We start from the raw sequence: 27,701 nt of genomic DNA on the forward strand, positions 1-27,701 counted from the left end.
TTTATCTCTCTCTGCCTCAGCTTCTCTCAATTCCTGTTCTCTGATTTCTGTTCTATTAACAGTCTCTTGCACCTCATTGAGTCTGCTCTTAAGTCCTTCTATTGATTGTTTCATTTCTGCTATCTCCATCCGGACTTCATACCGTAGTTCTTGCATATTTCTCTGCAGGTCCATCAGCATGGTTACGAATTCTTTTTCAGGAAGATTAATTATATCTATCTCACCAGGCCCCCTCTCTGGAATTGAGTGATTTTTTACTGGAACAGGTTCTTCTGCCTTTTCATGGCAATAGAAGTGATCACCGGCAGATGTTGCATGTGTCAGCTGTGAGAACAAAGTCCCTTCCTGCTTGCTGGTCACCTTGCCCTTCTCCACTGCCTGTGCCAGTACTCGCACACCGGGAGCAGTCTCTGGGTTAATTCCCTGAGCTTCCATGGGTGGGGTGGCCCTTGGGATAGCCTAGGGCACTGCAGGGGGTTGCAAACGTGCCAGGTGTGTTCTCCTGTGAGAGTGGTGCCCCTTTGTGCCTTCTAGACCTTGAGCCATCTTCCTCTGCCTGTGTCAGGCAGCTGCACATAGGCAGCAGCTTCTGGGTCTGACCCGGTTAGCTGTATGCTGGGAGAAGATTCTGTGTGGTTGCTGTGGGCAGGGCTGCTTCCTGGCTGCGCCACAGCAGTGGTGGGTCAGCTGGTTTGCTTGCAGCACCAGCAATGGGGAATGAACAGCAGGCTGCTTATCACTGTAGGGGCTTCGGAGCTGCTCTGCCACCCAGGGTGTTAAGGTGCCTGAAGTTCCTTAAGATTCCCAGCCTGCTAGGGTGAGTGTGCCAGGATGATTTTGTCCACCTTTTAAACCATTGTCCCTCTAAGATTTTAAAAGCACCCGCTTTTCTTTTGTCCCAGGGGAGCTGGTTGCAGGGACCTGCTTGCAGTCTCCATCTCAGATTTTACTTTTCTGTGTCTCTAATATCCAGTACACCATGCAATGTGTGTCTGTGCTCCTGGTGAAGATTACTAGGGCTGGTTATTTAGCAGTCCTGTCCTTACACTCCCTCCCCACTCTGATTCTTTTCCTCCCAGTGGTGAGCTAGGGTGGGGGGAGTGCTTGGATCCCACCGGTCACGGCTTTGTATCTTACCCTTTTCGTGAGATGCCGAGTTCTCACAGATGTAGATGTAGCCTGGCTGTTGTACTGTGTCTTCTGGTCTCTCTTTTAGGAATAGTTGTATATGCTGTATTTTCAAATATACATGTGGTTTTGGGAGGAGATTTCCTCCACCCTACTCATACTGCCATCTTGAGTGACTTTGAATCTCCTTTTAAGTTCTTCACTATTTGTTTTGGCTTACAAATGCTATGACACATTGATTTATATCAACTCTAATTTCCTTATAGGCAAGAGATGTCTTCACAGCAGAACTTTACAGAAGATTCTCTAGTGCCCTGAATATTTAGAAGACATGGTGGCATTGTACTGCCTTTGATTCAATTCACAAGCATTCATCAAGGGCTTAGTATGAACCAGCCTCAATGCTAGGCATGTGATGAGACCTAATGGGCAAATCAATGTTTTTTTTTTAAGTTTTAGTAAAAAACACGTAACAAAATTTACCATCTTAACCATTTTTCAGTGTACAGTAGTGTTAACACATGCACATTATTATGCAGTTTGGTCTCTAAAACTTTTTCGTCCTGTAAAACTGAAACTCTATCTAGGATTCAAGTTAAAACCTTCCCTGAGCACATGACTCTTTAAGCTTCCAGTCACATGCATGACCAGTTTTGTGCCTTTGAAATAACCCATTAGAAAGCAAGAAAATGATTGGTCCATTCTTGGTTTCTTATTCCTCTATTTAGCTTAGATATCAGTATTTTAGCATTTAGGACCTGCTGTCTCCTTCAGACTATGCTGGGCATTTGAGGGATACAGAAGTATGATAAAGGTCCTTTGTTCTCTAAGGATGGAATAAATGCAAAGGATGGCTTAAGGCAACTTATCATCATAGCTGGCGAGTACTAGCAATAAGATACGGGAGTTCCTGTTAGAGAAGTATCTCTGCAGTTTGTGGTGGTCAGGAAAGGTTATATGGAGGAGAGAATCATTGAGTTAGGCCTTGAAAGAGGGATTGTATAATTGGAGAGGCATAGACTGTAAAGTTTACTCAAAGCCAGGATCTGAAAAAGGACAGAAAGAATGGTGAAAAGTCCAAGAGTTTCAGTAAGTCTTGTCTTGGGGTTACAGGATACCCAGAAGCTGGGTGACTTAGAAATACAATTCAATTATTTAAATTGTTATCACAGTTTCCATGATCCCTAATGAACTGATTCACATCCCTGTCCTAATTGTACTGCCTTTGATTCAATTCACAAGCATTCATCAAGGGCTTAGTATGAACCAGCCTCAATGCTAGGCATGTGATGAGACGTAATGGGCAAATTGATGTTTTTTTTTTAAATTTTAGTACAAAACACGTAACAAAATTTACCATCTTAACCATTTTTCAGTGTACAGTAGTGTTAATACATGCACATTATTATGCAGTTTGGTCTCTAAAACTTTTTCGTCCTGTAAAACTGAAACTCTATCTATTGAACATCAACTCCCCTTTCCCTTCTCCTGCTCCCCCTGGCAACTGCCATTCTACTTTCTAAGATGAGTAAGCCTATCTTGAAGCTGGTGTTCCTTTCTGCCAGGTGTCCCAGGAGCTCACTAAAAATTTCTCTACATACAAACTTAGGACCTTTCAGAGAAGAATAGAAAACTGCTGCTGGCATCCCCATATGTCAAAGGACCATAGGACAGAGTAACCAGATTTTATGGTGCTTCACCTCCCATTATTTCTTTATGTCTCCATTCTCACTAGGGTTTTGGATTTTGGATTCAGAGGAGACCTGAATAATGTATATTGCAAGAGGTATCTTCAAAAGTATTACGACAAAGCAGAGTATCATTCATTTTGGGGAGTAGGTTACAGTAAATTAGGGAAACAAAAAATGCTTCACATTTAAATGAATGAAGGTCACATTGGAAGCTAAGTACTTATTTGTCAGTAATCTTTCTAAACCTTTTTGATTTTCTCCTGAATTTAAGGGTCACTACTAATAACTGCAGTGTATTTAGAAGTCCTACTGAAATCTAGCTTTACTTTCCCAGAAAGGAGTTAGGTACTAATAAGAGCAGATCCCTTATCTGTGGGGCAAACATTGTTAGAGGCCCTGGATAACATTCATTACTTGAAAACTCCTAAGAGGAAGCACATAGAGATCCTGGTAGATATCCTAATAGCTTCAGGGCATATGAAGAAGATAGAGCCTGATCCTTCAGCTTTAGAGTTGTTGGCTAACTTGCTGTGCTTGTAAATGTTTAACAACTGGCAGAGGGGGTGAGTGGTGAGAAGGGGACTGATGTGTATTGTTAGGTATGAATGCTCCTGCCATAACTACCAATGTGAAGCCAAGTGACTCTCACAGGGCTTGAAAATTCAACAGCCAGCTCTTACAGGCGAAGCGTGTGTGAGCCAGATCCAGCACACCGCTGCTTGTTGAGGAGGACTGGGAGAAGGGAGCTATAAAGCTGTGAGGCAGGGCTTTCTGGATGGGAGGTAAATGCAGTCCGCTTTCCTCATGGGAGCCGCATGTATACAGTTCTCCTCAAGGCAATTAGGCCTCTGAGCAGGTCACTTTGAGAGCCCCTGGCTCTCATCTTAGAACAGGGCCTTAACCACATGCAAGGCAGTCTTGGCAGATACATATGCTGGAAAGCTGAGATTTGAGACTCCCACGATAGCCATAACTCAATTTCCTATACTTGGCATCATGTTTTTTCCACAACAGCCTGTAGTTTTGCACTGCTTCTCTGTAATCCTGAGTGATGGTTGCTGTGGGAACTCTTACTGAGTGTGAGCATGTGACACAAACTTTGGCTTCCTGACCCTTTGTCTGACCCTGCCTTCCTTGTTGCCTTTGTTTAAATTCTGGCATTTCATTTGACCTGTTTGGCAGTAAACAAAGTTTGATATGAGATGTTTGTTCACTGGATTCAGTAAAGCAGGAAAGACAGAGTCCGAGGCAGAGGGATTTTCCAATGGCAGCTTTGTCAGCCTTACGTTATGTAGGACATCATGAGAAGGTTCACATAAGAGCCAACTCATTATGTGCTATCAGGATGGCCTCTGTCTTACTTGGACCAGAAGGTAAATTGCACCCCTAGAGAGATTGGGGAAAGTGCCTTGAACTTTAAAGGGACACAAATAGATAAAAGGAAAGGAACAACTAGTAGTTTTTGAGCTAGGTATTTTTAATAGGTTATTTATCTAATTCTTACATCAACTGTTTGGCACAGGTGTAATACTATAGCTGAGAATGCCAGAGAGACTAAGTAATGTGTCTAAGGTCACAAAGCTATTAGTGGTAGAGCCACAATGCCAACCTAAGTCTTCCTGACATCAAAGTCTGAGATTTTTCCATTTCTTCAGCCTAAGGCATATGTGACAAGCTGAGCTTGTCAGGTATTCTGAAGGAAGAGGCAAGCCAGGGATAGGGAGGTGGAGGGGGAAGCAGGCAGAGTAAAGAGAACAGGGCTCATTCCTGGAGGTGGGGGAAGGTTCTGGTTTGGGGAGGACCCATTTAGTTGGGGAAATAATCTGCTATACAGGGGCCTGCAGGGTTTGCCTGCCATTTAAGCAGACATGCCCAAGTATAGGTTCCTGACACAATATGATAACTTTATAAATGAGGGAAGAGTCTCTTTATTCCATCTAAGCATGTTAGGAAAGTCACCATGAAAAGTGAAGCTTTTCCACATACAGTGGAACATGATGGATTATAAAAAGAACTTTTTATTTACTTATTTTAGTAGATAATATATGTATGTGAGTCAAAATCTAAAAGCACATTGAATTTTAATTGTTTTTTTAAAGTAGTAGTTCCATTAAAAAAAAAAGGCAAAATGAAAACTCAAAACTAATGTCCCACAGCCAAGCAAGATGAATGCAGATGTCACTGGTGAGGAGCTCAGCTTATTATTCATATCTGCGATTGTCAGGATTTTCTCCAATTATGAATTTTGAAATGCCTACCGCATAAACTTCTGGTCTTCCTCAGTCAGGCTTCTTTGCCAGGGAAGCTTCACTGGCAGTGCGTAGGAGGAACAGTGTTGGAGCTTGTAGAAATTCCAGTAGTTGTCACCTTTTCAAGAGTTTCTAGGTGACAGCAGCCCGTGCTTTCTTGGTTTAACCTTAGAAAGATCATTTATTCCAATTGTCAGATGAGAGTATACAGACTTCCCTCGTCAGTTTGGTTTTTAGCAACTTCTTTCCTTCTGAATAGATCTTGGGAACTTTTCTTTTATTTCCACTGCAACCTTTTCCCCAGGAGGTAGCTCAAATTTCTATAAGGTGTATTTGGAGGAGCAGAGGTGAGAAGTGTCGCTATGCAAACTTTTATCTGTTATAAGCTGAGTTAATTGGAAATGTTTTTACTAAGTACCATAACAGCACTTTGACCTTGCACTATTGATACTGCTCAAAAGAGGTTGTAATCTTAAAAACGACCTGCCCAAGCTAGAAGGGAAATTTTGGATAGCCCACAAGTGGGATTTCTGTTAATGAATTCTGTGTGTTAGAGAGGGATAAATAAGTGAGGCCTAGCAGGGAGGCAGAGATCTCATGTCAAATTGCTGTTGAATTAGGAGCAGAGATGGTATTTTCTGTCTCCCTCCCTGTGATACAATATGTTTCTAAGGAAGGAAACCTTAGGTGGGGAGTGCAGACATCTGCCTCATGATTTGAGCTGGGTGGAAGCCATACAGAAGGAGAAGGCTGGATTCAGTATTTGTGTATCATGAGTCTCCCACCTTCATTACCTTGGCTGCCTCTTAGTGTGACTACATGCCTTGCTTGTGCAGGGTAAAGACATGAGCATGTTGGATCTGTAATTAGTGCAAAGAAAAGCTTCACAAGGGGTATCTTGGGCTTCAACCAAATAAAGTCAGGGATATGGAGCAACTACCCAGGGAAATTAAAGGAAGTCACTGTAACCATTCCTTTAACCAACTGATGACCTCTCACTAATCACCCACTGTGAGGTTCATTATCTGGTCTGTCTTGCTGAAGGGCAGAACCAGTCTGTCACATCAATAAATCTCAGGGCAATGGAGAGCCTTTTGGTAATATGCTTTGGCTTGAAAGACATGGGTGGACTGAGAGAACTGGGTAACTTAAATTGGTTCTGAAATTGAGTTTGGTCCTGAAGTATATGAGATGAAAATAAAAAGGAAAAAAATGTATGCATTATTATTTGCAGGGTATCCATATACAGGAAACAGTTACCTTTTAAAAGGTATAATTTTTTTAGAGATTTGTGTTCACCATTTGGATTCTTGTTTCCAAACAGTTGTATTGGACGATTATGCCCTGGAGAGATATTGAGCTTCTCTTGGATAGAAAGGCACTGTAAGCACCCCGTGGATGCTCACTAGATAGGGTCTGTGATTTTAGTAGCAGGTTGCTATTTGTTCTGGTTCCTGTGCTATTGGTGTGTTTTCTTTTTTTTCAGCCACTTTGAGCTACAGTGTTCTGAAAAAGAACCAATTTTTATTTTCCAAGGAAGCACTCAGAATCTGCTTTGGTCTAAGAATTCTCTGCTTCAGGGTGTCCTTGATTAATGTAATAAGACAAGGCATGGGTGTCCTAGCTTCAGGTTTCCCAGATCATTTCTTTTCTGTGCAAAAATACAGATGTGTTTGCTGTGTGTCAAACCCGGGGCTATAAAAATGCAGAAATCATACCTGCCGTAAGGTCTTCTACAGTATAAGAATCAGGATCACTACTTTCTTGCTTAGACCTTTGCCTGTCTTCTCTTCTGTAGGCCTCACTCTGCTGTGTTTGGTGTGTATACAGCAGCCCCACCTAACCCTTTATAAACCTAAGTAGGTCAGGCAATCTCCCTGTTCTTGTACCTTAGTGAAATATTGCTTCATTATAAAACCGTAAATAGTTGGCTGATAACCTTTATTTGGAGTGAATTTCCACTTGGAGAGCCATGATCATCTCATACCTTTCATCCCTGCCTCAGTTTCATAAAAAGGCAAAAACAGAACCTTCATTAGATGTCCTTGGTAAAGGCAGGATCCTGTAAGTCCTGAGCTTGGCAAATGATTGTGTTTATTAGAAGGTCTAGGTAAGTACACCCACTTAGTTACAAAACCTCATGTGGCTAGCACCCAGCTGAAAATAGTCCCAAACACTGTTGATTGCTACCTGCAGTCCATTTAGTTTGTTAGGGATGATTGCCAGCAGTGGAAGAGAGGAGCTCAGTGTGGGGAGTCCTTGGCATTGTTAGAATACTAAGAACTCCAAGCTTAGAGTTTTGGATACATCAGTCTGAATCATTCTTTCTCACCTCAACCAAAAATGGAATATTAAGACCAAAGACAAAAGCTTATTGTCATAGCCATACGTCTATCTTTTTTTTGACTAGTCGTGATTTACTGGATTTATTTTCTATTTACCTTTATTGAGGAATAACTAACATATAATAAGATATATTTATTAAACCACCACCACCAAAAGATACAGAACATTTCTGTTACCCAAAAAAGTTCCCTTTGCAGTCAGTGTTATCCTTAAGTCTGGGCGCTGGGCAACCACTGATGTGATTTCTGTCACCATAGATTAAATTTGTCTTTTATAGAATTTCACATAAATAAATTCGTACAAAATGTGCTCGTTTTTGTCTGAGATTTGTCCATGTTGTGACACTCCTAGATATTTACCTAAAAAATGAAAATATGTGCACACAAATATTTATAACTAAAAGCCAGAAACAACCTAAATGTCTACCAGCAACTGAATGAATAAACAAAATGTGATAAATCCATACAATGAAATATTATTCAGCCATCAAAAAGAATGAAGTACTGATGCTACAACATGGATGACTCTTCAGAACAAATGCTAAGTAAAAGAAGCCAGTCACAAAAGACCACGTATTTTTTTTATTCTATTTATTTGAAATGTCCAGAATAGGCAAATCTATAGAGACAGAAAATAGATAAGTGGTTACCTAGGTCTGGGGTTGGAGAGCAGAGTGGGGAGTGACTGCTAATGGGTATGAGGTTTTTATGGGGGGGTTGATGAAAGTGTTCTAAACTTAGATCTTAGTGATAGTTGTATTAACCATGTGAATATACTACATCATTGAATTGTATACTTTAAATTAATTTTATGATACATAAGTTGTATCTCAATAAAGATGTTAAAAACAAACCTACCAAACTGTTGTCAGTAGTAGTTGTACTATTTTCCATTCCAATTGACAATGAGTAAAAATTTCAGCTACTCCATATTCTTATCACACTGGGAATTGTCTTTTTAATCTTAGCCATTGTAGTGGGTATACAGTGCTGTCATTATACTGTATATGTTACAGTTTTTAAATTACTGTTATTTTGTGTGATGATGAGTGATATTGAACAGCTTTTCATTTGCTTATTGGCCAGTATATATGTAACTTCTTGGGTAAATTTTTCAGATCATTTGCCTATTTTAAAAATTTGGTTGTGTATCTCTTTTATGTGTACATTAGTTATGAGGTTTTGTGTATTCTGGGTGTAAATCCTTTGTTACTTATATGTATGGTGAATATTTTGTTCTAGTCAGCGGCTTGCCTTTGCATTTCTTAATGGTATTTCCCAAAGTCCAGACATTTTATGAAGAACAATTTTAACTTAATTTAATATTCATGAAGATGGATTTATTAATCTTTTTAATGGTTTGTGCTTTTGTGTTTTATTTATTAAATTTGTGCCTATTTCTACTTGTGAAATTTTTCATCCATATTTCCTTCTTTAAGTTTTACAATTCTGGCTTTTACATTTAGTTCTATGATCCATTTCAAGTTAACTTTTTTGTATGTTGTGTGGTAAGTGTAAATGTTCATTTACTCTTGAACCTGGTCCCCCAAATATCCAGTTGTTCCATTGTCATTGTTGAAAAGACTGTTCTTTCCCCTATTAAGTATCTTGGCACATTTGTAAAAATTCAGTTGACCCTGTATATCTGGTTCTATATCTGAAGTATCAGATGTTCCTTTGTTCTGTATGTCTAAATTTATTCCCTACACTGTCTTGATTATTGTAGGTCTGCAGTAAATCTAGAAATCGAGTAATGTAATCATTCCTCTAATTTTGTTCTTTTTGAAAATTGTTTTGAATATTCTAGATTCTTTGCATTTTCATATAAAGTATAAAATTAACTCATCCATTTCTACAAACAAAAGCCTGCTAAGATTTTGAGAGGAATTGTGTTAACTCTATAAATCAACCTGGGGGAGAATTGACACTTTAATAATATTGTTTTCAAGTCCTTGAATATAATATATCTCTCCATTTTCTCATCAATGTTTTGTAGTTTGTTAGCATACTTACTGAGTTACACCCATTTTGTTTAGTTTAGCCATAAATATTTCATTTTTATGTTACATAATTGGTATTTTTTATTTTGGTTTCCCATTGTTTTTTGCTAGTGTATAGAAATACTGTTTTTAAAGTGCCCTTTTTTCCTGCAAGATTGATAAGCCCACTCATTAATCCTTTTTTTAAAGTCTAGAATTTTCTCTGCTCACAATCATACTGTATACAAATAAATTGTTCTTCTTGTTTCAAATCTGTGTGCCTTTGATGACTTTTCTTATTGCACTGGCTAGAACCTCCAGTACAGTATTAAAGTGGTAAGAGTAGATTCCAAGATTAAAGATGGCAGCATGAGACGTGAGACAGAGAACTCCTCCCAAAACCACATTTAATGTGAAAATATAGTTAATACAACTATAAGAGCAATAGGAAAGGAGGCTGTGCCAGACTGCATATACCTGGAGAACAGAGCAGACCTCACAAAACAGGGTAATGTACAAAAGCCTCGATCTGGGAGGACCCAAGCCCTTCCGCAACTCCAGCTCACCAATGGGAGGAAGAGAAATAGAGTGGGGAGGGGGTGAAAGCTTAGGACTGCTGTACACCCAGCCCTGGAGATCTGCTTTGGGAACACAAACCTACATTTCATGGTGCTCTGGAGATTAGTGGGGTTGGAAAGCTAAGAGAGGCAGAATACTTGGAGAGACTGAGATTCTAGCCATATTTGTGGAGGACAGGGATCCACACCTGGCTGCTCTGGGACAAAGGAAAGGTGGGCAGTCTGAGAGGCTTCCTAGCAGCGAGAGGACTGCTGAAGGGGCAGGGATTGCATGGAGCTTGCTGCTCAAGAAAAGGGATAGGTGGACAAGGTTGTCTGGGTGTGCTCTGCTCAGCAGGATGGGAACTTTCAGGAGCTTCAGGCACTCCATCCCCTTGGCTGGATACTCAGCTCCAAGGCTCCCCACTGTGATATGCAGCCAGTCGCGCCTTCCTCCTGGCCTGCCAGCACTGGCTCACAAACCGGTAGTCCCTGCCCTGGTGTCAGGCCAGCCAGAGGAAGGCCCTGCCTAGGGCACCTACAAATGCAAAGCCCAAAGGCTTTACACCTGTGTGCTCACCCCACTGGTTCTGACAGGGGAGACAGGCACTGCAGCTGGGAAGCAGGAAACAGCTCTTTCCTCCCCCAAGACACCAGAGCCGCTCCCCTGCGACCCATGACATCACTCCAGGGGCTGAGCAGCTCCAGAGAAAAGAGCTTCTGGGCACTAGAGGGTGCCACACAAAAATATGAAACGTCAAAGGAACTTGGTTCAAACCAAAATCTCACAAACACCGGGAAAAGGGCCAAGTGAAACTGAACTCACCAATATTCCTGAAAGAGAGATCAAAATAAAAATCATAAACATGCTCATAGAGATACAGAAAAATATTCAAGAATTCAGGGATGAATTTAGGACAGAGATTCAGTCATTAAGAAATTGCATATCTGAAATGAAACATACAACAGAGGGATTTAAAAGCAGATTAGATGTAGTAGAAGAGACAGTAAATGGAATAGAAATTAGAAAAGGAACACAAAGAAGTTGAGACACACAGAGAATAAAGGATCTCTAGGAATGAAAGAATATTGAGAAAACTGTGTGACCAACCCAAACGAAACAATATTTGCATTATAGGGGTACCAGAAGAAGAGGAAAAGGGATAGAAAGTGTCATTGAGGAGGTAATTGCTGAAAACTTCCCCAATCTCAAGAAGGAGATATACTCTCAGGCCATGGAGGTGCACAAATCTCCCAACACAAGGGACCCAAGGAAGACAACACCAGGACATATAATAACTAAAATGGCAAAGATCAAGGATAAGGACAGACTCTTAAAAGCAGCCAGAAAGAGAGAAAAAAGATCACCTACAAAGGAAAACCCATCAGGCTATCATCAGACTTCTCAGCAGAAACCTTGCAGGCCAGAAGGCAGTGGTATGATGTATTTAATGCAATGAAACACAAGGGCCTTGAACCAAGAATACTATATCCGGCAAGATTATCATTTAAATTTGAAGGAGGGATTAAACAATTTTCAGATAAGCAACAGCTGAGAGAATTTACCTTCCACAAACCTCCTCTACAGTGTATTTGGATGGACTCCTATAGATGGAAGAGTTCCTAAGGCTAAATAGCTGTCACCAGGGAAAATAAAACCACAGTAAAGAAAGTAGAACAATTAATTACTTAGCAGATGCAAAATCTAATCAACTACCCCAAAGTTAATCAAGGGATAGACAAAGAGTACAGAATATGATACCTAATATATAAAGAATGGAGGAGGGAAAAAAACCAACCTTTAGTTGTGTTTTTATTTGCTTACTGAGTTAAATTAGACTGTTAGATAGTAAGGGAATTACCCATGAACCTTTGATAACCATGAATCTAAAGCCTGCAATGGCAATAAGTACATACCTATCGATAATTGCCCTAAATGTAAGTGGTCTGAATGCACCAATCAAAGACATAGAGTCACTGAATAGATTTAAAAAAGAAAGATCCATCTATATGCTGCCTACAAGAGACTCACCTCAAACCCAAAGACATACACAGACGGAAAGTAAAGGGATGGAAAAAGATATTTCATGCAATTAGTAGGGAGAGAAAAGCAGGAGTTGCAGTACGTGTATCAGACAAAATAGACTTCAAAACAAAGAAAGTAACAAGACACAAAGAGGGACTTCACATAATGATAAATTGGTCAATCCAACAAGAGGATATAACTATTATAAATATCTATGCACCCAACACAGGATCACCTACATATGTGAAACAAATACTAACAGAATTAAAGGAGGAAATAGAATACAATGCATTCATTTTACAAGACATCAACACACCACTCACTCCAAAGGACAGATCAACCAGACAGAAAATAAGTGAAGAGACAGAGGCACTGAACAACATATTCGAACAGATGGACCTAATGGATATCTACAGAACACTCCATCCAAAAGCAACAGGATACACATTCTTCTCAAGTGCACATGGAACATTTTCAAGAATGGATCATATACTAGGCCATAAAAAATACCTCAGCAAATTAAAAAAGATTGAAATTATACCAGCCAGCTTCTCAGACGACAAAGGTATGAAACTAGAAATAAATTACACAAAGAACACAAAAAAGCCCACAAACACATGGAGGCTTAATAACATGCTCCTAAATAATCAGTGGATCAATGACCAAATAAAAACATAGATCAAGCAATATATGGAGACAAATGACAACAATAATTCAGCACCGCAAAATCTGTGGGATCAGCAAAGACCATGCTAAGAGGGAAGTATTTTGCAATACAGGCCTACCTTAGGAAAGAAGAGCAATCCCATATGAAAAGTCTAAACTCACAACTAATGAAACTAGAAAAAGAACAAATGAGGCCCAAAGTCAGTAGAAGGAGGGATGTAATAAAGATTAGAGCAGAAATATATAAAATTGTGATGAATAAAAGAGTAGAAAGAATCAATGAAAGCCAGGAGCTGGTTCTTCAAGAAAATAAAGAAAATCGATAACCCCCAAACCAGACTTATCAATAAAAAAGGAGTCTATCTACATAAACATAATCAGAAATGAGAAAGGAAAAATCACTGTGGACACCACAAAAATACAAAGAATTATTAGAGATCACTATGAAAAATTATATGCTAACAAACTGGAAAACCTAGAAGAAATGGACAACTTTCTAGAAAAATACAACCTACCAAGACTGACCCAGGAAGAAATAGAAAACCTGAATAGACCAATTACCAGCAATGAAACTGAATTGGTAATGAAAAAACTACCTAAGAACAAAAACCCTGGACGAGATAGTTTGACTGCAGAATTTTATCAAACATTTAATGAAGACCTAATACCCATCCTCCTAAAAGTTTTCAAAAAAGTAGAAGAGGAGGGAATGCTCCCAATCTCATTCTATGAAGCCAACATCACCCTAATACTAAAACCAGGCAAAGACCTCACTAAAAAAGAAAATTATAGACCAATATCCCTGTTGAACATAGATACAAAAATACTGAACAAAATATTAGCAAACCAATTTCAAAAATACATCAAAATGACCACCCATCATGATCAAGTAGGATTTATTCCAGGGATTCAAGGATGATACAGTATTCAAAAATCCATAGACATCATCCACTACATCAACAAAAAGAAGGACAAAAACCACATGATCATCTCCATAGATACTGAAAAAGCATTTGACAAAATTTAACATCCACTCATGATAAAAACTCTCAACAAAATGGCTATAGAGGGCAAGTACCTCCACATAACAAAGGCCCTATATGACAAACTCACAGCCAACCTCATACTTAACAGCAAGAAGGCGAAAGCTTTCCTTTAATATCAGGAACAAGACAAGGATGCCCACTGTCCCTGCTTCTACTCAACATACCTCTGGAGGTCCTAGCCACGACAGTCAGACAAAAACAAAGAAATAAAAGCATCCAGATTGGCAAGGGAGAAGTTAAACTGTCACTGTTTGCAGATGACTTGATATTGTACATAAAAATCCCTAAAGAATCCACTCTGAAACTACTAGATCTAATATCTGAATTAAGCAAAGTTGCAGGATATAAATTTAATACACAGAAATCCTGTTACATTCCTATACACTAACAATGAAGTAACAGAAAGAGAAATGAGGAAAACAATTTCATTCATAATTGCATCAAAAATAATAAAATACCTAGTAATAAACCTAACCAAGGAAGTGAAAAACCTACACACTGAAAACTACAAGACACTCATGAGAGAAATTAAAGAAGATACCAATAAATGGAAACACATCCCATGCTCATGGATACGAAGAATTAATATTGTCAAAATGGCCATCCTGCCTAAAGCAATCTACAGATTCAATGCAATCCCTATCAAAATACCAACAGCATTCTTCAACGAACTAGAGCAAATAGTTCTAAAATTCATATGGGGCCACAAAAGACCCTGAATAGCCAAAGCAATCCTGAGAAGGAAGAATAAAGCTGGGGGGATTACACTCCCTGACTTCCAAGTTCTACTACAAAGCAACAGTAATCAAGACAATTTGGTACTGGCACAGGAACAGACCCATAGACCAATGGAACAGACTAGAGAGCCCAGATATAAACCCAAGCATATATGGTCAATTAATATACGACAAAGGAACCAACCATGGATATACAATGGGGAAATGACAGCCTCTTCAACACTGGTGTTGGCAAAACTGGACAACTATATGCAAGAGAATGAAACTGGATTATTGTCTAACCCATACACAAAAGTGAACTCGAACTGGATCAAAAACTTGAATGTAAGACATGAAACCATAAAACTCTTAGAAGAAAACAGGCAAAAATCTCTTGAATGTAAACATGAGCAACTTTTTCCTGAACGCATCTCCTCAGCAAGGGAAACAAAATAAAAAATGAACAAATAGGACTACATCAAGCTAAAAAACTTCTGTACAGCAAAGGACACCATCAGCAGAAGAAAAAGGCATTGTACAGTATGGGAGAATATATTTGTAAATGACATATCTGACAAGGGGTAACATCCAAAATATATAAAGAACTCACACGCCTCAACACCCAAAAAGCAAATAACCCTTTTAAAAAATGGGTGGAGGATATGAACAGACACTTCTCCAAAGAAATTCAGTTGGCCAACAGGCACTCAAAAAAATGCTCCACATCGCTAATTACCAGGGAAATGCAAATTAAAACCACAATGAGATATCACCTCACACTAGTTAGGATGGCCAACATAGAAAAGAATAGGAACAACAAATGCTGGCGAGGATGTCGAGAAAGGGGAACCCTTGTACACTGCTGGTGGGAATGTAAACTAGTTCAAACATTGTGGAAAGCAATACCAGGTTCCTCAAAAAACTAAAAATAGAAATACCATTTAACCCGGAAATTCCACTCCTAGGAATTACCCAAAGAAAACAACTTCTCATATTCAAAAAGATACATGTACCCCTATGTTTCTCGTAGCACTATTTACAACAGCCAAGATATGGAAGCAACCTAAGTGTCCATCAGTAGATGAATGGATAAAGAAGAAGTGGTACACATACATAATAGAATACTATTCAGCCATGAGAAATAAACTGTTTCTACCATTTGCACCAGCATGGATGGAGCTAGAGGGTATTATGCTCAGTGAAATATGTAAGGCAGAGAAAGACAAATACCAAATGATTTCCCTCATTTGTGGAGTATAACAACGAAGCAAAACTGAAGGAGCGAAATAGCAGCAGACTCACAGACTCCAAGAAAGGACTAGTGGTTACCAAAGGGGAGGCATGGGGGAGAGCGGATGGAAAGGGAGGGAGAAAGGGATTCTGGGGTACCATGATTGGTGCACATAGTGTGTGTGGGGTCACGGTGTAGACAGTGTAGCTCAGAGAAGACAAATAGGGACTCTGTGGTATCTTACTACACTGATGGACAGTGTCGGCAATGGGTGTGTGGCGGGGGGGACTTGATAATAAGGGTGAATGTAATAACCACATTGTCTTGTGAAACCTTCATAAGAGTGTGTATTAATAATACCTTAATAAAAAAATAAAAATAAAAAATAAAGTGGTAAGAGTAGACATCCTTGCCACATCTTTAGAAGAAAGCATTTTGTCTTTTATCACTGGTAGTGTGTTAGCTGTAAGTTTTTATAGATTCCCTTTAAAAGGTTGAAGTTGCTCCCTTCTATTCCAAATTGGCTGCGTTTTTATTATGAAAGGTAATGAGTTTTGTCATTGCTTCTTCTGCATACATCAAGATGATCATATGGATTTTCTCTTTTCTTCTGTTAATATGGTGACTGAGTTTTTAATATTAATCCAACCTTAACTTCTTGAGATGAACCCCTCTTGATCATGATTTAGTATTTATTTTATATATTACAGAGTTTGAGTTGCTAATATTTTATTGATTATTTTTGTGTCAGTGTTTATGAGAGTTCTCAGTTCTTAGTTTTCTTGTGATGTCTTTGTCTGATTTTGGTATTAGAGTAATGCTGCCCTATAAAATAAGTCAGGGAGTATTTCTTCCTCCATTTTTAAAGAGAGTTTGTGTAAGATTAGTATTAGTTCTTGCTTCATGATTAATAAAATTCACCAGTAAAGGCATCTAGAATTAGAGTTTCCTTTGTGGGAAGAATTTTTTTATCAAACATTTTGTTATGTTTGATACTGTTATGTACTACAGTGAAGCTGAAAAAGTTACTGAGTGAATACCAATACCAACCACCACCTAGATTCTGTCATTTTCATTCTTTTATACTTCATCACATATCTGATTCATAGGCTGAATCTCCATCAATCCATCTTATTTTTGTAGTGCATTTCAAAGTAAATTGCATATATTATATATTTTTGTGGGAAGCATCTTAACTACTAATTGCATTTCTCTGATAGATTTAGAGATAGTCAGATATTTTACTTGTTTTTGAGCCAGTTTTAGTAATTTCTGTCTTCAAGGAAGTTGCTCAGCCATATAGGTTACTGAATTTATCAGCATAAGCTATTCATAATACTCCCTTTTTTCCTTTCAATGACTATAGGTTTTCACATTCATGATATGGGTAATGTGTGTATTTTCTCTTTTGTTCTTGATCAGTCTGGCTAGATGTTTGTCAATTTTATTCATCTTTTCAAAGAATCAGTTTTTAGTTTCATTGCCTTTCTGTTTTACTGTTTCATTGATTTACATGAATATCTTTGTTATTTCCTTGTTTGCTTTGGTTTAATTTGCTCTTCCTTTTCTAATTTCTTAAGGTAGAAGCTTAAGACAATCATTTTAAGTCTTATTTTCTAATATAAAAATTTAGTGGTGTAAATTTTCCCTGTGTTAACATCCTACAAATTTTGGTATGCTCAGTTTTCCTTTTTCTTCAGCTCAAAATATTTTCTCTCTCTTTTTTTGTGATTTCAAAAATGTTGTTTCATTTCCATTATTTAGGGATTTTCCAGATAAATTTCTGTTATTCATTTCTTATTTAATTCCTAGTAGACAGACATTTTAATCTTTTTTATTTTATTTTTTATTTTGCTGTTATTAATGTACAAATACATGAGCAATATTATGGTTACTAGACTCCCCCCATTATCAAGTCCCCACCACATACCTCATTACAGTCACTGTCCATCAGCGTAGTAAGATGCTATGGAATCACTACTTGTCTTCTCTGTGTTATACTGCCTTCCCTGTATCCGCCCCACCACTACATTATGTATGTCCCCTTTTCCCCCTTATCCATCCCTTCTGACCTAACTTTCCCAGTTCCTTTCTCTTTGGTAACTATTAGTCCATTCTTGGATTCTGTGAGTCTGCTGCTGTTTTGTTCCTTCAGTTTTTTCTTTGTTCTTATACTTCACAGATGAGTGGAATCATTTGATACTTGTCTTTCTTCACCTGGCTTATTTCACTGAACATACTACCTTCAGCTTAATCCATCTTGTTGCAAATGGTACGATTTGTTTTCTTCTTATGGCTGAATAATACTGTGTTGTGTATATGTACCACATCTTCTTTATCCATTCTTCTACTGATGGACACTTAGGCTGCTTCCATTTCTTGGTTATTGTAAATAGTTCTGTGATAAACATAGGGGTGCATATTTCTTTTTCAAACTGGGCCGCTGCATTCTTAGGATAAATTCCTAGGAGTGGAATTCCTGGGTCAAATGGTATTTCTATTTTTAGTTTTTATAGGAACCTCCATACTGATTTCCACAATGGTTGAACTAATTTACAATCCCACCAGCAGTGTAGGAGGGTTCCCCTTTCTCCATATCCTCGCCAACATTTGTGGTTGTTTGTCTTTTGTATGGCAGACATCCTAACTGGTGTGAGGTGATATCTCATTGTGGTTTTAATTTGCATTTCTCTGATGATTAATAATATGGAACATCTTTTCATGTTCCTGTTGGCCATCTGAATTTCTTCTTGGGAGAAATGTCTGTTCAGCTCCTCTGCCCATTTTTTAATTGGCTTATTTGCTTTTTGTTTGTTGAGATACATGAGCTCTTTATATAATTTGGTGTCAACCCCTTACAGAATATGTCATTTATGAATATATTCTCCCATACTGTAGGATGTCTTTTTGTTCTATTGATGGTGTTCTTTGGTGTACAAAAGCTTCTCAGTTTGATATAGTCCCACTTGCTCATTTTTGCTTTTGTTTCCCTTGCCCAGGGAGATATGTTCATGAAGAATTTGCTCATATTTATGTCCAAGAGATTTTTGCCTATGTTTTTTCTAATAGTTTTATGTTTTCATGACTTACATTCAGGTCTTTGACCCATTTTGAGTTTACTTTTGTGTATGGGGTTAGACAATAATCCAGTTTCATTCTCTTACTGGTAGCTGTCCAGTTTTGCCAACACCAGTTGTTGAAGAGGCTGTCATTTCCCCATTGTATATCCATGGCTCTTTTATCATATATTAATTGACCATATATGCTTGGGTTTATATCAGGGCTCTCTAGTCTGTTCCATTGGTCTATGGGTCTGTTCTTGTGCCAGTACCAAATTGTCTTGATTACTGTGGCTTTGTAGTAGAGCTTGAAGTTGGGGAGCGTTATCCCCCCAGCTTTATTCTTCCATCTCAGTATTGCTTTGGCTATTCGGGATCATTTGTGGGTCCGTATGAATTTTAGAACTATTTGCTCTAGTTCATTGAAGAATGCTGTTGGTATTTTGATAGGGATTGCATTGAATCTGTAGATTGCTTTAGGCAGGATGGCCATTTTGACAATATTAATTCTTCGTATCCATGAGCATGGGATGTGTTTCCATTTATTGGTATCTTCTTTAATTTCTCTCAAGAGTGTCTTGTAGTTTTCAGAGTATAGGTCTTTCACTTTCTTGGTTAGGTTTATTCCTAGGTATTTTATTATTTTTGATGCAATTATGAATGGAATTGTTTTCCTGAATCCTCTTTCTGCTAGTTCATCATTAGTATATAGGAATGCAACAGATTTCTATGTATTATGTTTGTATACTGCACCTTCGCTGAATTCAGCTATTATTTCTAATAGTTTTGGAGTGGATTCTTTAGGGTTTTTTATGTACAATATCATGTCATCTGCAAACAGTGACAGTTTAACTTCTTCCTTGCCAATCTGGGTGCCTTTTATTTCTTTGTGTTGTCTGTATGCTGTGGCTAGGACCTCCAGTACTATGTTGAATAGAAGTAGGGAGAGTTGGCATCCTTGTCTTGTTCCCAATCTTAAAGGAAAAGCTTTCAGCTTCTCCCTGTTAAGTATAATGTTGGCCGTGGGTTTGTCATATATGGCCTTTATTATGTAGAGGTACTTGCCCTCTATAGCCATTTTGTTGGGAGTTTTTATCATGAATGGATGTTCAATTTCGTCAAATGCTTTTTCAACATCTATGGAGATAATCATGAGGTTTTTGTCCTTTTTGTTGATGTAGTGGTTAATGTTGATGGATTTTTGACTGTTGTACCATCCTTGCATTCCTGGGATGAATCCTACTTGATCATGATGGATGATCTTTTTGATGTATTTTTGAATTTGGGTTGCTAATATTTTGTTGAGTATTTTTGCATCTATGTTCATCAGGGATATTGGTCTGTAATTTTCTTTTTTTGTGGTATCTTTGCCTGGTTTGGGTATTAGAGTGATGTTGGCCTTGTAGAATGAGTTTGGGAGTTTTTCCTCCTCTTCTACTTTTTGGAAAACTTTAAGGAGAATGGCCATTAGGTCTCCACTAAATGTTTGATGAAATTAAGCAGTGAAACCATCTGGTTCAGGGGGTTTGTTCTGAGGTAGTTTTTTGATTACCAATTCAGTTTCATTGCTGGTAATTGGTCTATTCAGGTTTTCTGGTTCTTCCTGGGTCAGTTTTGGTAGGGTGTATTTTTCTAGAAAGTTGTCCATTTCTTCTAGGTTATCCAGTTTATTAGCATATAATTTTTCATAGTATTCTCTCATAATTCTTTGTATTTCAATGGTGTCCATAGTGATTTTTCTGTTTTCATTTTTTATTCTATTTATATGTGTAGACTCTTTTTTTCTTCATAAGTCTGGCTAGGGGTTTTTCTATTTTGTTTATTTTGTTGAAGAACCAGCTCCTGCTTTCATTGATTCTTTCTGTTGTTTTATTCTTCTCAATTTTATTTATTTCTGCTTTAATCTTTATTATGTCTCTCCTTTTACTGACTTTGGGCCTCATTTGTTCCTCCTTTTCTAGTTTCATTTAGTGTGAGTTTAGACTGTTCATTTGGGATTGTTCTTCTTTCGTGAGGTAGGGCTGTATTGCAGTATATTTCCCTCTTAGCACAGCCTTCGCTGTGTCCCACAGATTTTGTGGTGTTGAATTATTGTTGTCATTTTTCTTCATATATTGCTTGTTTGATCTCTGTTTTCATTTGGTCATTGATCCATTAATTATTTAGGAGCATGTTATTAAGCCTCCATATTTTAATCTTTTTAAATTTATTGAGATTTGTTTTATGATCCTTCATACGGTTTTGTTGAATTTTCTATGTGCATTTTGAAAGAATATGTATTCTGTGTTGAATAGAATTCTCTATAAATATCTTTAAGTCAAGTTGGTTGGTAATGTTTGAATCTTCTCCATGGGTTTTCTATTTGTAGTGTCAGTTACTAATAGGTATTAAAATAGCAGTTTTTTACTTCTTCACTCAGTTCTGTCAGTTTTGCTTCACTCAGAATTTTGAAGCTATATTATTAGGCATGTATACATATAGAATTATCTTAATGAACTTGCCCCTTTATCATTATGAAATTTCTCTCTATTCCTAATAATATTCCTTGTTTTGAGGTCTCCTTCATCAGGTTCTATGGAGTTCTACTTTCTCTTAATTAGTGTTTACATAGGGTATCTTTTTCTATCACTTTATTTTCAGTCCATCTGTGTCTTAATATTTCACGTACTTTTTTTAGACAGCCCATAGTTGGGTCTTGATTTTTGTCCAGTCTGACAATCTCTGCCTTTTAATCGGTGTGTTACATTTAATTTGTTTATCAGTATTACTGAGTTTAAACCTGCCATCTTGCTTTGTTTTTTCTATTTCTCCCATCTGTCCTTTATTCATTTTTTTCCTTTTTCTGCCTTCTTTTGGATTAACTGAGTGGTTTTTAGTATTACATCTTGTCCACTATTGACTTTTTAGCTCTACCTCTTCATTTCATTTTTTAGTGTTTGCTCTAGGCTTAAAATATGCATCTTTAACTTATCATGGTATACCTTCAAAATATGTTATATGACTTCATGTAACATGTAATAACCTTGTGATAGTCTGTTTTCATTTGCCTCCCTCCTGTCCTTTGTACAACCATTATCATATATTTTTTGCCCAGCTGTTTCACATTTCAGAATGCATTAATGTTTTTGCTTTCAAGTAAGTCAAGTATCTTTTTCTTCATTTATAAATTTATGTAGAAGTATTTTATACTTATCCATGTATTTACCATTTCATGTGTTCCTTATTCCTATTTATAGATCCAGATAATATAGTTTTATTTCTGCCAGAAAAACTTCTAACATCTCTTATAGTATAGGCATTTTGGAACACATTGTCTCAGATTGTTTGTCTGAAAAGTCTTTATTTCACCCTAATTTCTGAATGATGTTTTTGCTGGATATAGAATTCTAAATTCATGGTATTTTTTTCTTTGGCACAGGTATCATTACACTGTTTTCTGGCTTATATAGTTTATGAGAAATGTGAATTCTTATCATTGTTCCTCTGTGTACTATGTTTTTTTTTCTTCTGGCTGCTTGTAGTCACCCTCTTTAACACTGATTTTTGGCAATTTTATTATGATACATGTTGTATCTTCCATTTTGCTTCTTATTTTGTTCATGTTGTCTTTAAATACTTGAACATATTTATAATAGCTCTTTAAATGTTCTTGTTGCTAATTCCATCATCTTATTCTGCATTTGTTTGTTGTTTTGATACATACAATAAAATTAACAAATCATAGTATACAGCTCAGTGCATTTTGACATGTGTATACACTCATGTAATCATCACCCAGATCAAGATATCAAATATTCTCATCAATTTTTTACCCTTCACCTATTTCAGCCACCCACCTCCCACTTCCCCTATGACAACCACTAGTCTATTATCTGTGTCTGAGTCCATTTCTGTTTTGTTTGTTCATTTGTTGTGTTTTAAGATTCCATATATAAGTGAAATTATATGATATTTGTCTTTCTCTGTTTGACTTATGTCACTTAGCATAATACCCTCTAGGTCCATGCTGTTGCAAATGGCAAACTTTCTTTTTTTTATGGCTGAGTAATATTCCATTGTATATATATGTACTGCATCTTTTTTATCCATTCATGTATTGATGGGCATTTAGGTTGTTTCCAAATCTTTGCTATTGTAAATAATGCTGCAGAAAATATAGGAGTGTATATATCTTTTCAAATTAGTAGTTTTGTTTTCTTTGGGTAAATTCCCAGAAATAGAATTTCTGGGTCATGTGGTATTTCTATTTTTATTTATAATAAAATGCTTTCCATAGTGACTGCAAAAATTTACAGTACCACCAACAGTACACAAGGGTTCCCTTTCTCCACATCCTCACAACACTTATTTATTGTCTTGTTGATACTAGCCACTCTAACTGGTGTGAGGTAATATCTCAAAAAAAACTTGTGGTTTGGATTTGTATTTCCCTGATCATTTTTCTGGGTCTGTTTTTATTGACTGATGTGTCTCTCAGTAATAAGCCACATTTTCCTGCTAATTGATATGTCTAGTAATTTTTTATTGGATACTGGGCATTGTGTCTTTCTTTATTCAATAATGTTGGATTTTATTCAGGAAAGCAAGTAAATTATTTGTGGAGCAGCATGATCCTTTTGAAGCTTTTTTGTGTGTGTGTGGTGATCCTTTTCCCTCAGTTTTATTGAGATATAATTGACATACAGCACTGTATAAGATTAAACAACATAATATAACATAATGACTTGACATTCATATATTGTGAAATTGCTACCACAGTAAGCTTGGTTAACATGCATCATTTCATATAGATATCAAGAAAAAAAGGGAAAAATGTTTTTTTCTCTTGTAATGAGAATTCTTGGATTTACTCTGTCAGTAACTTTCAAATATGCCATATAGTTATGTTAACTGTAGATGACATGTTGTATATTACTTCCCCTGTGCTTAATTTATCTTCTAACTAGAAGTTTGTACCTTTTGACCAGCTTTATCCATGAAATTTCTTTTTAATCTTTGGGTAGGTTTAGAGTAGCCTTTAAAGGCTAGTTTAGTTCCACTACTAAGATATGACAGTTCTGGTGTCTCTTCTGAATGCTCTAGGTATTCAACAGGTACTTTCATTCTGGTTAGTCAACATTGAAACACCTCCCAATCCTGTGTGAGCTCTGAGGATTGTTCAGCTTACAGGTAGATACTCCATCATTTCTTTAGTTGAGTCTTAACCTACCCATACAATTCTTATGATCAGCAACAGATTCAGTGGGAAGACTATGCAGATTTCTGAAATTCCTTTCTTTGCTTATCTCCCTTCTCTCTGGCAATCTGCTCAACAAGTTCTAGCCACTTCTGTCTCCCCAAACTCCAGTGTATCTCCTTAGCTCAGCAACACCTTCATGCTCACCTTATGTTTTCTTTCTCAGGATTCCTGTCTTGCATGGCCTGTTATCCAGTATCTGAAAAGAGTTCTTTATTTTCCAGTTCTGTTGCTCCATCATCATAAACTGAAAGTGGGAGCCCTGTATTACTATAGCATATTACAGTATACCCAGTGACTATCCAGTGACCCAGTTGAATATTTTAATTTCACATACTTTTTAGAGAAACTTCCCTTGCATTAACTATTACTATATATTGTCCTGTTTCAATTCATTCTCTTTCTTTGTTCCTCTTTTTTCAGTCACTAGAGGGGAGAGTCTCGAATGGATATTGGAAACAGAGTATATAGTGAGCATCTTAATATTGTTTTTTAAATATAGTCTACTAAAAGGTATCTCTTTCCTTTTCCCCATTTTTTTCCTTTTCTTGGGTCCAGGTCCCAGCTTTACATTGATCATTTACAAAGGTTTGACACTCACATCTCTCAAAATAGCAAGAATTGAAACATGAAGCTCTTAGGTAGCATATTTTGTCCTTTTAACTGTCTGCTTGATCTTGATGCCTCTTTTAGGCCATATGCATATGCACACAGACCAAGTGTTGTCTTATATAAGAGAAGATTAAATAGACAGTGTCTGAAGAAAACTGTCTTCTCTGGGTACTAGTTAGCCTTAGAGCTCATGAATCTAATTGTTTCTTCATCTTCATAGATGCAAATCTGTTGGTTACAGTATGCAAACTAGTGCTAACGAGAGCTCAACAAGACTTTTAACCTATTCAAAGATCATTATGTGTGTGCTTAGATTGTTTTGGACAGTTATCTAATGAGTACACTTCACAGTTGAGCTGAATTTGTGCAGTTGAAATTTATTGCTAAATTGAACACACCTCAGAAGGGCATTTCAAAATGGATCAACCTGATTTCTGAGAACTTGAAACTATAGATTGTATGTTTGGGAGTCAAGTAGCATTCTTACCCACCCTTTCGACTTTTCACTTATCTTTTGTACAGGATTTATTTTGTCATTGTCAGAGCTCAGCCTGAATAATCTGCTCTTCTGATGATAGGCCCCAGTGGAGCCTAAGATGTCAGTGCCAGAGTTACAGCCCTGTCAGAGCTAATGGTTCTCTCTGCAGCTGTTGTCTCTGGGGCCTAAATGCTGTAGTGGAGAATTTTGCACTCAGAATTAGCTGACACAGTAATGTAAAGTGGAAGAGGTGGTAGAGAAAATAGAAGAGACCATGGATTCCTTAATTTTCCCTTTCTGAAAAGGTGTGACACTGTTTCCACTGGCTGCGCATTGACTGGTCAGTTTTGAAGCTGACTCCAAACCACACTTAGTGCTACTGGCTCAACAGTGTATGTGCTTATATCTGTGGGAATGCCCTTCCATAATGGTTTTTCTTATTCCTCATTTTGTTTGTTAGCTCCGTAAAGGCAGGGTTTGGCTCTGAGGGCTGGAGAAGCCTATCAAACTGCTGAGAACAATGCTGCGTATAGTATAATGGCCTAACTCTAATCTCACCGTGTGACTTTGATTGGAGATTCCTTTCCTTTTTGGTTGGGCCTAAGTGTTACTAAATTAGTCCACAAGCATGTTGAATGTTTACAGTTTCTTAGACTCGCTAGGCATTGTGGAAAATCTACAATGTAACACTAGGTCTCTTCCTTCAGGATGCTGAGAACATAGCAGTGACACAATTTCAGTGAGGAAATCAGTAGCAGTGGCATGTTTGTTTCTCCAGGAGAGGGCCTGTCACTGTGCCTATCCATACTTACTAATGCACAAACCCTAAAGCAACGTTTTCTTTCCTCCACATGAAATCCTTCCATTGGGAAGCCTATAGAGGACAGATCTCTTCCAGAAGTCAGGGAGGGGAGAGTTACTCATTGATGGCAGGTGTTGGAATTTCAAGTCCTAAAAAGCTGTTATTCATGGAGTCATAATAAAATGAAAGAGAATAACAGTAACAGATATGGTTATTAAACACTTTTGGTTTGTCCAGCAGCATGCTTGACACTTTATATACATTGCCTATGCAATCCTCACAACCAGCTCTGTATGGTGAGCATTATTATACTCCTCATTTTAAGAGGAGAAAACTGAGGCTCATCCAACTGTACCCTGATAGTAAGTGGTGGAGCTAGGATATGAGTCTAGGCTGGTCCTACAGCCCTACTCTTACCTGTGTTTTCTTGAAAATTACTAGCTATTGGTTGAAAATGTTTTTTCAGGGTCCAGGTACAACTGGATCCACTAGTGACCCACCAAGGTCTTTACTTCGAGAACCTCTTTGCAATGCTTCTTGTTCAGCTTTAACTAGTCCTAAATTGGGAAGAATTAAGTAGCAATTATGGAGGAAGAAGATTTGACTTTTTCTTCTCTAGCATCAGAATTCCTCTTTCAAGCCGTCCATCACCTGACTTGACTTGTGAAAATTTCACTGAGATACTGTCCTTAGATTAGTGAAATTGCAAGGTTTGGGACAGATATATCTTTATTGTTTCTGGGAGAAAGGAGGGTTATTCCTCATTGGTAGATACATAACCAGTTCTGAGGAAAGATGGGAGGCTAGATCATATCCTTTCAGAGAAAATAAAAGGTAAGAACTCTGATTTCTCTTCAGTCTCTTGCCAAAATTTATAGAGCATTTCAGCTCTATAACAAATCCGCACATAGAAGGGAGTTAGGCATGCCCTGAGTAGGTCATTCTCATTTTCATAAGAATGAATATCTTCCTTTGAGTTTGAGGAAGTTTTCTGGGTAGTAGAAGGAAAAAGGTTTCAGCCTTCTTGGCTGACAAATGGTATATTTGACTTAATGTTGTTCCTCTGGGAATAATAAGGGAGACCTCAATCTGCATTTACTGTAAAAAGCTGCCTGTAGGTACTTGGACCTTCCTCTCCTCTCTAGCAGTCCATTTGCCACTGACCATTATTGAAGGCCTATTCTATGCTTACCACTATTTCTTTTAGAAGTAGTAATGCCAGAGTTCTTGTTTGTGGAGTCAAAGAATGAACTTACCAAACACCCAAGGTAGGAGAGCTAGGGAGAGGCTTTTATTTAGAGATACAGGGAGAGGCTTTTATTTAGAGATACAGAGAGAGGACAGAGCTCCTGGAGTGGACAAGAGAGCCCGTAGTTGTGCATTGTCCAGGGGTTTATAGACAGTTGAGGATTTTTGGGAATGTGAAAAAAGGCTTTGGGGTGTGGACTTGTTAAGTGGTCCCTGAATATTAAAAATTACGTTAACACAAGAAATTTACTGCTCTGATTTCTTCCTGGGATACCAGCACCTTGGTCTGGGAGCACATCAAACAAAGCTGCCTGCCCAGCCCCCAAGGTGGGCTGAGTTATTGTCTGTTTGCTAAAGAGTAAGTTAAGAATCTTACTTAACTTGCTGGGTGTTAAAATGCAATCTTATCTTTAAGATGGAATCCTTCCTTTCTTTTACTATGTTGTTTACGGGCTGGGCCGGCATGCTAAACTAACATGCTAAATTGGTTGCCCAGTTTGCAAATCACCTCATCAGGTCTGAAGGAGGAAAGACAGCACATAGGCCTGGGCCTTTAGCATGCTAAAGTGAATCTTACACATGATTACAAATGATTAGCATAATAAAAACAAGGGCTACTTTCCTTTATCTGG

General features: G+C 37.7%; 1 protein-coding gene across 3 annotated transcripts in view; it reads left to right on the forward strand.

Annotated features, from left to right (window-relative positions):
* ARMH3 (armadillo like helical domain containing 3) overlaps positions 1-27,701 on the forward strand; it is a 233,335-nt gene that overhangs the window by 195,625 nt on the left and 10,009 nt on the right. The window contains exon 25 of one of the 3 annotated variants that reach the window (XM_037001304.2): positions 1,395-15,768. The exons of the other annotated variants lie outside the window; for them this stretch is intronic. Coding sequence (XP_036857199.1) covers positions 1,395-1,454 — 60 coding nt within the window. The 3' untranslated portion in view covers positions 1,455-15,768. Of the gene's footprint in view, positions 1-1,394; positions 15,769-27,701 lie in introns of those variants that run through there. 3 annotated transcript variants of the gene reach the window in all.

This window comes from Manis javanica, chromosome 7 (assembly GCF_040802235.1).
Source record: "Manis javanica isolate MJ-LG chromosome 7, MJ_LKY, whole genome shotgun sequence".
Classification (NCBI taxonomy): Eukaryota; Metazoa; Chordata; class Mammalia; order Pholidota; family Manidae; genus Manis; species Manis javanica.